The sequence below is a fragment of the Phyllobates terribilis genome, unplaced genomic scaffold (genome assembly GCF_046119375.1).
Source record: "Phyllobates terribilis strain yellow unplaced genomic scaffold, ASM4611937v1 Scaffold_9__5_contigs__length_417890890, whole genome shotgun sequence".
NCBI classification, from domain to species: domain Eukaryota; kingdom Metazoa; phylum Chordata; class Amphibia; order Anura; family Dendrobatidae; genus Phyllobates; species Phyllobates terribilis.
This window is the reverse complement of record NW_027362769.1, coordinates 20,880,757-20,896,959: the sequence shown is the minus strand read 5'-3', so window position 1 is coordinate 20,896,959 and position 16,203 is coordinate 20,880,757. Positions and strand designations below refer to the sequence as shown.

The following is a 16,203-nucleotide window of genomic DNA, read 5'->3' as shown; positions in this document are numbered from 1 at the left end:
AAAATTCTAATGGAGTACATGATATTTCTAAATGTAACTAAAATATTTCAATTAAAGATATTAATGTTTTGTGTGATAAATGTAATATTCAATTGTAAGAAAAACCTTAAACCTTTTGTAGATGTCAATTCCTTTAAGCGTATTTTTTCATAAAACTTGCATTTTAAAAGGGTTTTGTTTGATGTAGATTTAATATTCTTCATGTTTTATATATCGACCTGAAAAGAAGCTGGTTAAGTGAGTTAAAAACAATTATGTTTTATACATTAAAGTAGTTGTCATATTTTAAAGTAGGCCTTTAACTCTTTACTACAGTTACTGTGTTAGTGGTACCCAAAATTCCAGTATTGCCTCAGCATTCTAGAACTGACTTGAGCTGTCACCATTGGCAGTTGACAAAATGACCTGTGAAATCTGCTGACCCCATATATGATGTCTGACATTTCCCCTTTGTTTTCGAAACTCTACAAAGCGGATTTTGCCTAAGCGTTTACTAAAGAAAGAAAATTCTCCAATAATGCGTGACAGCCTGTGTGAATGAATTGTGTAGGTCTCTTTTGCTGAGTTCACTAATTATCATTTACACAACTAGCTTGCTGAGTCCTTTCCACGGTTCTACACAGGAGTATATAAGGGATGTCACATTCCCTGTCAAAACTGTGTTCACTCAAAGCCTCCACTGACAGCGAAGCCACCAAGATGGGAAAGGTAATGTATATTTCTATCCATCTTTGCCTAGGTGAAATTAATATTGTAAAAAGGGACATATAGGATTGACAGCAGATGTAAAGCCCTAGAGCAAATTAAACATTTTCTCAAACAGCTTTTTTAAATAGAAGACCTATTGATTAAAAATATTAGAACAGGTAAATGCTATTACATCTATGCCAGATGTCTGATTTGTGGAGTGTAATATGAAACTGATACAATACTACAAAGTGAATGTGGCTGGTATACTCTGGACATATATACATTGAAGGAATTTGTAATATGTCTTCAACATCATTGTTAGCTTTTATATCATTTGTAATTAGCTGTTTCCTCAATGTTACCACTGTTATCTAATTTCAGATCATCTTCTACGAGGACAGGAACTTCCAGGGTCGCTCTTATGAGTGCAGCTCTGACTGTTCTGATCTCCATTCTTTTTTCAACCGCTGCAACTCCATCCGTGTGGAAAATGGAAACTGGATGCTGTATGAGCACCCCAACTTTACTGGACACCAGTACTTCCTGAGGAGGGGAGAATATCCTGATTTCCAGCAGTGGTTGGGCTTCAATGACTCTATCAGGTCTTGTCGTATCATTCCTCAGGTGCGTCTCCTTTGGTTAAGTCCATTTTAAAATATGCATAAAAAAACAAGGACACTTAATACAGTGTTATCCACCTTATTAACAATTTAGCATTTTGCTTTTAAAATTCTTTTTTTTGCATCAAATAATTTGACAATTCATTGCTTACAGAGGTATCTTAATCATTTAGGAGAATTGATTTCTACATACTTAACTTTACCTTAACAAATTACTATCAACATACTTGTCTTTTAAATAAAAAAAATATAAACTGCTTATAACTTTTTAAATATATTTTCACCCAGGTTTTATCAGTTAAAAAAATTCCAATGATAGACATTATATAAATGTATATATTTAATAAGTTGTGTCATGCAGATTGGTCTTGTGCTCTGGTAATATAAGAAATTCTTAGTACATTTTATGGATTAAAATCCCCAAATAATTTTAAAAAGCCTATGATTTATCAGATTATCGTATTAACATATTATTTGCTATTTTAGCAACGTGGTTCCTACAGAATTAGGATTTACGAGAGAGAAGACTTCAGAGGAGAGAGCATGGAGTTTGTAGACGATTGCTCCTCAGTCCATGAGCGTTTTAATTATCATGACATCTACTCCTGCAATGTCCTGGAAGGCCACTGGATCTTTTATGAGCAGCCAAACTACAGAGGACGTCAGTACTACCTGAGACCTGGAGAGTACAGAAGATACACTGATTGGGGCTCTGTCAATGCCAGGGTTGGCTCTTTGAGACGTGTAAGGGAAAATTATTAAACTACATCATAATAATTAAAAGGATTAAATAAACAGCTCATTATTGAATGAAATGTTTTGTCTGAACTTTTTTGGGTTTCCTGTTTTTCAGAAATATGTAAAAATGCTAAAATATCTAACTAGAAAACTGATGCAAAGACTGACTGATAAACACATAGACAACATATGCCTGTTTCTACTTTATAATCTACTAAACTATAATATGTGATCACAACATTCAAAATATGTTTCATCATTTTAAATTGCCCTTAATTCCAGGGCTGTACATGAAAAAGAAAGTTGCAAACAGAGTTTACTTTAAATGAGAAACATATAACAACAAATATAATAAACTAGAACTAGTCCAGAACAGAGGGAGAGAGGACCCTGCACGTAAGGGCTTAACGTCTAGAAGGAGAGAAGAAAGGAGTGAGGAGAGAAGCTGCCCATACGACCATGGCAGCAGATTTATGGTAGATCGTTCTAAAGAGATGGTCTGTCAGGTTGAAAAGATGGCCGGATGCTAATGACATGTGAATGATATGTAATCAAGAGAAATTGTCCAAGTGAAGTCAAATATGGTAACAATTAGCCAGTCAATCTGTTTTTTATTTCCCTCTAGGTTGAAATACTAGGTCTAAGACAGGTTAAACTTGAAGAATATGCACCCTTGTGTAACTTAAAGGGAACCTGTCATCAGAACCTTATACCCCAAACTAAGGGCATATATATATGTATATATATATATATATATATATATATATATATATATATGTGTGCTTTAATGCTGCTTAAATCCTTACAATCCCTACTTTTCTTGTAGAAATCCATAGTTTAAATTGCATGCTAATGAGCTGCAAGTGCAGTGGAGTGGGCACTGCACTTGCAGCTGTGCTTCCTCTCTCCCCATTACGCCCCCACTGCCTGCTTCCTGTCTCTGACTCACAAATATTCTTCACAAGAGGCAGATTAGTGAAACACAAGTGACCTCTCAGTTAGAGACAAGATGCAGGCAACAGGTGAAGAATAAGGAGAGAGGCAGGAGAGCTGTAAACGGAGAGTCACCCCACTGCACTTGCAACTCATTAGCATGCAATTTCAATTATGGATTTCTCCAAAACAGCAAAATGGATTTTTAGAAGAAAGGGAAGGATTTAATCAGCATTAAAGCAACTTTCAATACATGCCATTAGTTGAGATATAATATCCTGTCGACAGGTACTCTTTAAGTAAATATGAAACTAATCGGTTGCCTTAGACCAGGGATGTAAAACTCAAACACGCAGAGGGTCAAAATGAAAAACTTGGACAAATTTGCGGGCCAACCAGTATATATTATAGTGGGCCCCACACAGTCCTCCATACAGAATAATGGGCCCCATATAGTCCTCCATACAGCATAATGGCCCCACATAGGGGTGGTGGTTGTGGTGTCGCAGGCCAAATATCACCACCGTGCGGGCCAGGTTTGGCCCACAGGCCAGAGTTTGACACGTGTGTCTTAGACAAACCCTTTTTTATGGTTTTCAGAACACAGACAACTTATATACTGTAAACATCTAGGAACTTAAAAAAATTGATAGCTCTGTTGAGCCTATCTTGCTGAGTTCTACAATCATGTTGTGGAATGTTTATGTATATATGCATTTCCTTAACTCCAAATATTTCAAATATCTCTTCAATAGTGTTGAGCCACCCCCGTAGTGTTCGAGTTCGGTTCGGTTCGTCGAACACCCGTATGTTCGTCGAACTGTTCGTCGAACACCTTCGAACACCGTTAAAACCAATGGCAGGCAAACAAAAACACATAGAAACACATAGAAAACACCTTCAAAGGTGTCCAAAAGCTGACAAACTGCTCAGAAGACACAACTAACACATGAAAAAGTGACAAGTACATATAGTCATGCGAAAAGAAAAGATGTGGAGGAGTAAAAGGAGGGGGAGACGCAGATATTGGCAGGTCATGCCCTTCTAAAACCAAAAAAGTGTGAAGCCGACACGGCCAGTCCGTTCCTGCCCATGCGACCTCCGTGTCGCCGGCTTTGTGCCAGAGCTGCGGTGGACCCTGACGGCCAGCCCCCCTCTCCCAATACGGGTGCCTGTCCGCTGGTGAGTCGAGCGAGCCCCCCTGTGGTGGAGGCAGATCTAAGATTTTTAATTTAAATTGTCTCTCTAATTTGAATGAATACACTTTAAATCCTTTCACAAGGATCTATTGGAGGGCAAGCCTCATGCCAGCAGCCGCGTAATTCCAGCTCCAGTAGCGTCTACTAAAGCTGCTGCAGTTAAAAAGCTTTTATAAGGATCGAGCTCGGCGGTCCACTGCAAGGCGTCCTACCGCCAGTCCCAGCCCCTATGCCTTGGGGTGCCTCCTGATGCTCTTCACTGAGTATCCCGGGGTCCCGAAGCATTTCCTTTGAAAAAATTAAGTGTCCAAACTACAGGTGGTGTAGCTTGCTTAACAGCTGGGATAATCCGCTGACTAGCAGACACTGCTACTAGGCACAAAGCATTTCCTGGGCTAGATGCAGTTAAAAATTTGTAATTAGATACTCTCGTTGGATGCTGAGAAAGCATTCCATAGAGTTTCCTGGCACGTCATATATTATTCTCTTAAAAAGCTTAGGGTAGGGGTCTAGGGGACCCTTTTATAGCCAAAATCACGGCCCTGTATCGCAATACGTCACCTAGGCAGAAGATAAATGGAACTGTAGCACCTCGAGGGCTCGGTTGCTATAGAGGTATTGCACCTCACCCAGAGGTGTGATATCTCACTCTCAGGTAAGGATGGAGTCTGGATCAGGACCCCGACACCTGCATGCATTACACCACATTGCCATGGGGCAGGGCGACCAATAAGCCCCTGAGATGGGCACGACAGTCCCTGTCCCTGGCTGGAGTGGGGGGAGGGAACACCGAGGAAGGGGAACCCTGTAGTGCAGGAGCAGGGAGGAAGCAGTTCCTGGGTGCATTGAGAAGGGAGTATAAAAGGTGGGCACCATCTTAGTTCAGTGCAGAGAAGTCTGAGCAGAAGTGACAGGGAGCAGGGGCTCTGCATGAGCTCTGCTCCGGAGGCGGGCCTAGTAAATGAGGCCCAGGCCTGGAAGAGGGAGAAGGAAGGAAGAGGAGCGGAGAAGGTTCCAGGAACGAGGAATGAAGGGATCCCAGGGGTGCGGACGGGCGAGTAACCACCGCACGCCCGAATACACCTGTGTGGAGGGGTCAGGCCAAAGGGGGAGACCGGTCCCCGAAACTAGTGGAGGCGGGAAACGACCCTCAGCTGGAAACCGGAGGCTGTGACATTTTATGTGGCGCAGCCCCTCGCTACACCCGCTAGGAAGGCACCACATAGGGTCAGGGAAACTGGTGCCAAGTTTACCAAGAGGAGGCCCGAGGCAGCCAGACAGAAGCATTGGTAAGAAAGGCCAGACAAAGGACACACAAAGGGGGTCCTGTGAAGCGCTCCAAAGTTACCTGGGAGTTGTCTGAGCCCCTCACCTGGTGAACACAGTGCGACGTGGGCAGCCGTTACCTGCAGAAGTGGTCTGGATAATAAGAACTGTGAGTAAAGGCCCTGGACTGCATCACTGACTCCGTGTCGTTACTGCTGCTGCCCTGCACCATCACCCCCATCCTCCGCATACACTTCCCTGAGGCTATATTCCTCCTGTGGGGAGTTATACTACGCTCTGCTGCACCCACAACACCAGCCTCAGCGGTCTACCCTGCAGCGGCGGTTCACTCTGACCGCAATCCACGGGTGGCGTAGTCGGACATTTAAACATCAAAACCACATAAATAGTTCCGCCACTGGTTTGACCGCCCTGAGCCACGGAACCGGGTCGCCGCCACGGAGACTACAACCACCAGCATCCACCAAAAAGGGTCCGGCTCCGGGTGTCCCAAGGCCCAGGGGGCGCGTCAGAACATTTTCATCACCTTTCATAATCACCAATGGGACAAGGCAGGGATGTCCTCTGTCCCCTCTCTTATACATCCTACTGACGGAACACCTACTCTCATCAATTCGCCATAACCCCAATATTAGGTGGATTGAGGTGGGAGGCACCGAGTACAAGTGCTCTGCATTTGCTGATGATGTCCTAGTATATATCACTCAATCACATATATCCATCCCTGCTGTTATGGCTGAAATAGACCACTTTGTTACATGGTCAAATTTTAAAATCAATGCAGCGAAGTCTGAGGCCCTCGATGTCTCCCTCCCCAAATCCATACAGGATTCCATCCAGTCCAACTTTCCCTTTGCCTGGCCCTCACAGGGTATCAAATACTTAGGAATTCCTATTCATAGAGACCTCTCCCGTCTATGTTATCTTAATTTTGGGCCCTTTATTGAACAACTCCATACAGACCACGGTTGGCAAGTTAGAACTGTAAGATTCACTACGTGAACCACTGGTGTTTTGTGGAAAATCACATGTACACTGTGTTCCAAATTATTATGCAAAAAGTGTTTAGGAGTGATAAGGGAAGAATTTGTTTGTTTGTCAGTTAAATTCATTGATGGTGATGTGTGTCAGGGCTCTTTATATCACTGTAAGCAATTGCAGACACCTGTGCTAATTAGTTTGGCAGGTGTGTCCAATGAAAGGCAAGACTACTTAAGAAGGCTGTCCCACATTATTAAGCAGCCTACATTTTCTGCCAAAATGGGAAAGAAAAAGGATGTGTCGGCTGCTGAGAAGCAACAAACTGTGGAGTGTTTAGGTCAAGGCATGACTACAATCAACATTGGTGCCTCCAACGTCCCCCGAACAACAAGATGCAGAGTCCTTCAGAGGTTTGCAGCTGTGCGTAAGCCATCCTGTCGACCCCTCTATCCACTGCACACAAGCAGAAACGGCTCCAGAAGGCCAAACAATACATGAAGACTGACTTCAAAACTGTTTTGTTCACCGATGAGTGCCGTGCAACGCTTGATGGTCCAGTTGGATGGAGTGGAGGATGGCTGGTTGATGGACACCCCACGCAAACACGGCTACAGCGCCAACAAGGAAGAGGTGGAGTAATGTTTTGGGCTGGAATCATGGGGAGAGAGATTGTCGGCCCCTTTAGGATCCCTGAAGGGGTAAAGATGAACTCAATAATGTATGTGGAGTTTCAAACAGCACTTCCTGCCATGGTTCAAGAAGAAGAACCGTGTATTCCACAGCAAGATCATTTTCATGCATGATAATGCACCGTCTCATGCTGCACATAACACATCTGCATCTCTGGCTGATATGGGCATAAAAGGGGACAAACTTATGGTGTGACCCCCATGCTCCCCTGACCTCAACCCCATTCAGAACCTCTGGAGCATTATCAAAAGGAGTGTGTATGATGGCGAGAGGCAGTTCACATCTAAGCAACAGCTCTGGGAGGGTATTCTGTCCTCATGCAAAACAATTGAAGCAGAAACCATCCAAAACCTGACAAATTCAATGGACGAGACAGTTCAGAAGCTCCTTTCGAACAAGGGGTCCTATTTGCAAATGTAACATCACCTAGAATAAAGTTTTGAGTTGAAAACTGTTTGATTTCAGTTTCTAATACCTGCTAATGCTTATAATTTCAAAAATGACCATTTTTTGTTGTTTATTAAAATGAAAAGGTTGATCGAAGAGTGTGGGGGATCTAAGAGTGTGGCAACCCAGTAGTCAGGATTACTTCAAATTCTGACAATCTGAGGGTCATGTTGCAGGTAGTGCAGCAAGAAGGCACTCATGTGTCTTGCGCATCTAGGAGACCCAAAATTATTTTCCGGGCTAGATGCAGCTAAAAATTATTATTAATTTGAAAGCTGTTGGAGCTTAGTATAGATGGCCTAATAGAATCAGTACTGCACACTGCTACAAAGCCCAAATTATTTTCCAGCCAAGATACAGATAAACATGATTAGTAATTTTAAAGCTTAAAACGGTTTGTGAGGTGATTTTAACAAATCATCAAGCTTTTACTCTCCCCAGGATGACACAGGGGTAGAAAAGTCATTTCGGATCCATGATTTGTTCATCTTTATGAACATGAGTTTGTCTACATTATCAGTGGAGAGTCGCGTGCGCTTATCTGTCAGCACACCACCAGCAGCGCTGAACACATGTTCAGACAGAACGCTGGCTGCGGGGCATGACAAGATCTCCAAGGCGTAAGTGGCGAGCTCCGGCCATTTATCCAGATTGGAAGCCCAAAAAGAGCAAGGGTCTAGTGACACAGTCATGGCTTCAATGTTTACTTGGAGATACTCCTGTACCATCCTCTCTAGGCGTTGACTATGTGTCAGACTTCTTGTCTCCTGTGGCCTTGCAAAGCATGGGCTAAAAAAGTGGTGAAATGATTCCGCAAAATTGATGTTACCAGCAGATACGGTGTTTCTGTTTCGGTTTGAGTGCTGAACACTCGACGGTCCCACGGTTGGCAAGTTGGAACTGTGAGATTCACTATGTGCACCACTGGTGTTTTGTGGAAAAGCAAATGTAAGATTCTGCAACAGTCTGTGCTGATACTCCTGCATGCGTGCATCCGTTTCTATGGCAGGAATAATTTCTGCAAATTTACTTTTGTACCGGGGATCTAACAGTGTGGCAACCCAGTAGTCAGGATTATTTCTAATTCTCAAAATTCGAGAGTCATGTTGCAGGTAGTGCAGCCAGAAGGCACTCATGTGTCCTGCGCATCCAGGAGCACCAAGTCCCTGTTGTGTTGGTGGCAAGGTAACAATCATGCTTCCTTCCTCAGTCCTCTTCCCCAAACCTCACACAACAGAAATGTGATCAAGGTTTCCCTCATCTGATGAGTCTTCCATCAGTTCGTCCTACACTTCTTCCTGGGCTCCTGCACCTTCCTCACTAGTTTGGCTGCTACCATGCGCCCTGGTAAAACCATCTCCCCCACCCTCACATGCCTGCCGCCTTGGTGCTGCCGACCGTCTGGACCTTGCAGATGTTAGCCCTTCCGCATACAACTCCTCCTCCTCTACTTCCTCCACCTCCTCTTGTGCCACCACCTGACTCCGAATTCTGTTTAACATGTGCTCCAGCATGTAAATCACCGGAATAGTCATGCTGATAATGGCATCGTCAGCACTAAACATCTTCGTCGCCATTTCAAAACTGTGCAGAAGGGTGCATAGGTCCCTGATCTGAGACCACTCCTCCAGCGTGATTTGCCCCACCTCTGGATCTCGTTGGCCCAGGCTATACGTCAGAACGACTTCTGTAGAGATGTAAGTCGCTGAGCTGCGGGATGCGAACGGCGGAAGTGAGCACACAGCGACCATGCCCTCTGCAGAAGGCCATCTAGTCCGGGATAGTGGGCTAAAAATTGCTGGACAACCAGGTTCAACACGTGAGCCATACAAGGCACGTGTGTGACATTGCCCCGGCGAAGGGCCGCACCCAGGTTTGCAGCATTGTCGCACACGGCCTTCCCTGGTTTCAAGTCCAGTGGAGACAACCATTCATGAAACTGGTTCTCCAGAGCTGACCACAACTCCTCAGCTGTGTGACTCACATTTCCCAGACATTTCAAAGTAAAAACCGCCTGATGACGTTGAGCCCTGCTGCCAGCATAGTAAGGAGGTGTGCAGGATCCCTTCTGCTCAGTTAGAAAGCTTGTGGCATGACCAGACAGGCTTTGGGTGCAGGTGGAAGATCGAGAGGAGGTTGAGGAGGCAGAAGCAGTGGAGGAACTTTGAGATAAAGAGGATTGACGCACAACTCCTGGGGACGGCAAGACTTGGACAGCAGCCCCTTGTCCTGCTGTCACCATAGTTACCCAGTGCCCAGTCAGCGACATGTAACGCCCCTGTCCATGCCTACTCGTCCAAGTGTCTGTGGTGAAATGCACCCTGTCACACACAGAGTTTCTCAAAGAAGCGGTGATGGTGTGTGCGACATGCTGGTGTAGCGCTGGCACACCTTTCTTTGAGAAGTAGTGCCGACTGGGCATCTGGTACTGGGGTACTGTGACGGACATAAGGTCTCGAAAATCCTCTGTGTCCACCAGGCAGAAAGGCAGCATTTCTGTAGCCAAGAGCTTGCAGATGGTGAAATTCAACCTCTTAGCTTTCTCATGGCTAGGAGGAAATGGTCTTTTACTTGTCCACATCTGAGGGACCGAGGGCTGGCTGTTGTGCTTAGACGGGGTTGAGAAGGGTGTCACCGGCAAACTGCCGGTCTGTGAGGAAGATGCAGACGGACATGTTAGATTGCCTTGATCCAAAGGTGGTGCTATCGATGTCGGACAGCTCTGAACACCAGCTGGTGTTTCCACCTCCAAAGAAAATGATGACCTGCCAATCACGCTGGCTGTTGCAGGTAAAGAGGTGGCAGGTCTGTGTCCCAAAACAGGTGTGACTGCTGTCCCCCCAGTCACAGAGGATGAAGAGGCCGCGGATGCACAAGATGTGGCAGATGGTGGTTGGCCCGGCCGGCTAGGCCGCATTGTAGCACAGTGAGCTTCCCACTGCAACTTATGCTTCATGTCCATGTGCCGGTTCATGCATGAAGTACTCAAACTATGTATTTTTTGGCCTCTACTTAGCTTTTGCTGACAAATGTTACAGATAACACGAGTTGGGTCATCTTTATCGATCTGAAAAAATGCCCAGGCTATGCAAGGCTTAGCACCCATGCAACCTGAAGAGCCACCACGACTTGTGGTCAGAGGCAGAGTTGTGTTTGAGGATGCAGCTGTAGACGTGCTTCCAGTACTACGTCTCTGTCCAGGAAGGCGCAACCTGACCTCATCGTCACTAGCATCCTCCTCCACCTCCTCTGCTGACCTCATCTCTCGGCTGACTGTTTGTTGACAGTAAGTGGGATCTCCAACCTCATCATCATCACCCTGTGTGTTATCACACCCGTCGTACTCAGAGCCAACCTGTTCCTGCCCTGACGAAAAACTAAAGTTGTCGCTCCAATCAGGTATTTGAGTCTCATCATCGTCTTCCTCATTGTCTCCACCAACAGGAGTTACAGTTTGGGAGCGAGGGTCTACATTATGGTCAGAACCTTCTGCGTCTGGTCCTGAATCCGACTCATAAAGATTCTGGGCATCAGTGCAGATCATTTCCTCGTCTGGATTCACAGAAGCTCTGGAGCCGACCTCTGATTCCCAGGCTATAGTATGAGTAAACAGCTCTGCAGACTCAACCATTTGTTCTACCCCATACTCAGATGGGCAGCTGGAGACTTGGGAGCTGTGAGGAAGCAAGTGCGATTGGAGTGACACCTCTGAGGACTGGAGTATTTGTGATGTTGAAGTTGAGGTGGAGGAGAGCCAACTTAAAGGAGCACTTGATATCCGTTGAAGCACCTGCTGTTTTTGTGCCTCATCTGGAATTTGTAGCGATTGGCGTGGCCGTAAGAAAGGGATCTTATCACATTGTCTGCTAAAAGAAGAAGACATTTTAGTTTGGCTGGAAGATGGTCTTTCTTCTGCAGATGTTACTGTTGCTTTAACACCTACCCCACGGACACAACCTTTTTTCCCCTTCCCAACACGCCTATTCCCCTTTCCACCAGCAGCAGGCCTTTTTCCACTCATTTTGGTGGTTAACTAATTCACAACTCTGGAGTTGTTTGCACAAAAAAACAATGGATGGGAACCAAGCAGAGCTGAGTGGCGAAACTGTGGTATTAGGCAAAAAGTATTGGCTGGGTTAGATGCAGATAAAAATTATATTGAATTTGCAACCTGATGGAGGTCAGTATAGATGGACTAATAGAACAAGTCCCACACAATGCTACAAGCTGAACTATTTTTTCAGAGCTAGATGCAGAAAAAAATTATAATGAATTTGCAACCTGATGGAGGTCAGTATAGATGGACTAATAGAACAAGTCCCACACACTGCTACAAGCTGAAATTCTTTTTCAGAGCTAGATGCAGAAAAAAATTATATTGAATTTGCAACCTGATGGAGGACAGTATAGATGGACTAATAGAAAAAGTCCCACACACTGCTACAAGCTGAAATATTTTTTCAGAGCTAGATGCAGGAATTTTTTTTATTGAATTTGCAGCCTGATGGAGGTTAGTATAGATGGACTAATAGAACAAGTCCCACACACTGCTAGAAGCCTAAATATTTTTTCAGAGCTAGATGCAGAAAAAAATTATATTGAATTTGCAACCTGATGGAGGTTAGTATAGATGGAATAATAGAACAAGTTCCACACACTACTACAAGCTGAAATATTTTTTCAGAGCTAGATGCACAAAAAAATTATATTGAATTTGCAACCTGATGGAGGTCAGTATAGATGGACTAATAGAACAAGTCAAACACACTGTTACAAGCTAAAATATTTTTTCAAACCTACATCCAGAAAAAAATTATAATGAATTTGCAACCTGATGGAGGTTAGTATAGATGGACTAATAGAACAAGTCCCACACACTGCTAGAAGCCGAAATATTTTTTCAGAGCTAGATGCAGAAAAAAATTATATTGAATTTGCAACCTGATGGAGGTTAGTATAGATGGACTAATAGAACAAGTCCCACACACTGCTAGAAGCCTAAATATTTTTTCAGAGCTAGATGCAGAAAAAAATTATATTGACTTTGCAACCTGATGGAGGTTAGTATAGATGGAATAATAGAAAAAGTCCCACACACTGCTACAAGCTGAAATATTTTTTCAGAGCTAGATGCAGACAAAAATTATATTGAATTTGCAACCTGATGGAGGTCAGTATAGATGGACTAATAGAACAAGTCACACACACTGTTACAAGCTAAAATATTTTTTCAAAGCTACATCCAGAAAAAAATTATATTGAATTTGCAACCTGATGGAGGTTAGTATAGATGGACTAATAGAACAAGTCCCACACACTGCTAGAAGCCGAAATATTTTTTTCGAGCTAGATGCAGAAAAAAATTATATTGAATTTGCAACGTGTTGGAGGTTAGTATAGATGGACTAATAGAACAAGTCCCACACATTGCTACAAGCTGAAATATTTTGTCAGAGCTAGATGCAGAAACCAATTATATTGAATTTGCAACCTGATGGAGGTTAGTCTAGATGGACTAATAGAACAAGTCCCACACACTGCTAGTAGCCAATATATTTTTTCAGAGCTAGATGCAGAAAAAAATTATATTGAATTTGCAACCTGATGGAGGTCAGTATAGATGGACTAATAGAACAAGTCCCACACATTGCTACAAGCTGAAATATTTTTTCAGAGCTACATTCAGAAAAAAATTATATTGAATTTGCAACCTGATGGAGGTTAGTATAGATGGACTAATAGAACAAGTCCCACACACTGCTAGAAGATGAAATATTTTTTCAGAGCTAGATGCAGAAAAAAATTATATTGAATTTGCAACCTGATGGAGGTCAGTATAGATGTACTAATAGAACAAGTCCCACACACTGCTACAAGCTGTAATATTTTTTCAGAACTAGATGCAGAAAAAAATTATATTGAATTTGCAACCTGATGGAGTTTAGTATAGATGGACTAATAGAACAAGTCCCACACACTGCTAGTAGCCAAAATATTTTTTCAGAGCTAGATGCAGAAAAAAATTATATTGAATTTGCAACCTGATGGAGGTCAGTATAGATGGACAAAAAGAACCAGTCCCACACACTGCTACAAGCTGAAATATTTATTCAGAGCTACATGCAGAAAAAACATTATATTGAATTTGCAACTTGATGGAGGTTAGTTTAGATGGACTAATAGAACAAGACCCACACACTGCTAGAAGCCTAAATATTTTTTCAGAGGTCGATGCAGAAAAAAATTATAATGAATTTGCAACCTGATGGAGGTCAGTATAGATGGACTAATAGAACAAGTTCCACACACTGCTAGAAGCCGAAATATTTTTTCAGAGCTAGATGCAGAAAAAAATTATATTGAATTTGCAACCTGATGGAGGTTAGTATAGATGGACTAAAAGAACAACTCCCACACACTGCTACAAGCTGAAATATTTTTTCAGAGCTACATGCAGAAAAAAATTATATTGAATTTGCAACCTGATGGAGGTTAGTATAGATGGACTAATAGAACATGTCCCACACATTGCTAGAAGCCTAAACACTTTTTCAGAGCTCGATGCAGAAAAAAATTATATTGAATTTGCAACCTGATGGAGGTCAGTATAGATGGACTAATAGCACAAGTCCCACACACTGCTACAAGCTGAAATATTTTTCAGAGCTAGATGCAGAAAAAAATTATATTGAATTTGCAACATGTTGGAGGTCAGTATAGATGGACTAATAGAACAAGTCCCACACACTGCTATAAGCTGAAATATTTTTTCAGAGCTAGATGCAGAAAAAAATTATATTGAATTTGCAACCTGTTGGAGGTTAGTATAGATGGACTAATAGAACAATTCCCACACATTGCTACAAGCTGAAATATTTTTTCAGAGCTAGATGCAGAAAAAAATTATTTTGAATTTGCAACCTGATGAAGGTTAGTATAGATGGACTAATAGAACAAGTCCCACACACTGCTAGAAGCCTAATTATTTTTTCAGAGCTAGATGCAGAAAAAAATTATATTGGATTTTGCAACCTGATGGAGGTTAGTATAGACAGAATAATACAAGTCCCACACACTGCTACAAGCTGAAATATTTTTTCAGAGCTAGATGCAGAAAAAAATTATATTGAATTTGCAACCTGATGGAGGTCAGTATAGATGGACTAATAGAAAAAGTCCCACACACTGCTACAAGCTGAAATATTTTTCAGAGCTAGATGCAGAAAAAAATTATATTAAATTTGCAACCTGATGGAGGTCAGTATAGATGGACTAATAGAACAAGTCCCACACACTGCTACAAGCTGAAATATTTTTTCAGAGCTAGATGCAGAAAAAAATTATTTTGAATTTGCAACCTGATGAAGGTTAGTATAGATGGACTAATAGAACAAGTCCCACACACTGCTAGTAGGCAAAATATTTTTTCAGAGCTAGATGCATAAAAAAATTATATTGAATTTGCAACATGATGGAGGTCAGTATATATGGAGTAATAGATCAAGTCCCACACACGGCTACAAGCTGAAATATTTTTTCAGAGCTAGATGCAGAAAAAAAATATATTGAATTTGCAACCTGATGGAGGTTAGTATAGATGAACTAATAGAACAAGTCCCACACACTGCTAGAAGCCGAAATATTTTTTCAGAGCTAGATGCAGAAAAAAATTATATTGAATTTGCAACCCGATGGAGGTCAGCATAGATGGACTAATAGAACAAGTCCCACACACTGCTACAAGCTGTAATATTTTTTCAGAGCTAGATGCAGAAAAAATTTATATTGAATTTGCAACCTGATGGAGGTTAGTATAGATGGACTAATAGAACATGTCCCACACACTGCTAGAAGCCTAAATACTTTTTCAGAGCTCGGTGCAGAAAAAACTTATATTAAATTTGCAACCTGATGGAGGTCAGTATAGATGGACTAATAGAACAAGTCCCACACACTGCTACAAGCTGAAATATTTTTTCAGAGCTAGATGCAGAAAAAAATTATAGTGAATTTGCAACCTGATGGAGGTTAGTATAGATGGACTAATAGAACAAGTCCCGCACACTGCTAGAAGCCGAAATATTTTTTCAGAGCTAGATGCAGAAAAAAATTATATTGAGTTTGCAACCTGATGGAGGTCAGCATAGATGGACTAATAGAACAAGTCCCACACACTGCTACAAGCTGTAATATTTTTTCAGAGCTAGATGCAGAAAAAAATTATATTGAATTTGCAACCTGATGGAGGTTACTATAGATGGACTAATAGAACAAGTCCCACACACTGCTAGAAGCCTAAATATTTTTTCCGAGCTAGATGCAGAAAAAAATTATATTGAATTTGCAACGTGTTGGAGGTTAGTATAGATGGACTAATAGAACAAGTCCCACACATTGCTACAAGCTGAAATATTTTGTCAGAGCTAGATGCAGAAAACAATTATATTGAATTTGCAACCTGATGGAGGTTAGTCTAGATGGACTAATAGAACAAGTCCCACACACTGCTAGTAGCCAATATATTTTTTCAGAGCTAGATGCAGAAAAAAATTATATTGAATTTGCAACCTGATGGAGGTCAGTATAGATGGACTAATAGAACAAGTCCCACACATTGC

The 16,203-nt window shown here is 42.3% G+C and overlaps 1 protein-coding gene across 1 annotated transcript; it reads left to right on the top strand.

Moving 5' to 3' along the window:
• Positions 1 to 699: 699 nt before the first annotated feature.
• LOC141160790 (gamma-crystallin-1-like) lies at positions 700 to 2,072 on the top strand. Its single transcript, XM_073645574.1, has 3 exons — positions 700 to 708; positions 1,072 to 1,314; positions 1,797 to 2,072. The coding sequence occupies exons 1-3, from the start codon at positions 700 to 702 to the stop codon at positions 2,070 to 2,072; spliced, it is 528 nt and encodes a 175-aa protein (XP_073501675.1).
• The last annotated feature ends 14,131 nt before the right edge of the window (positions 2,073 to 16,203 follow it).

Bases quoted from the DNA above. Each gene is read 5' to 3' on its own strand.
- LOC141160790 (XM_073645574.1), top strand. The intron at 1,315-1,796 runs GTGCGTCTCCTT...TTGCTATTTTAG, and splicing joins CTTGTCGTATCATTCCTCAG to CAACGTGGTTCCTACAGAAT.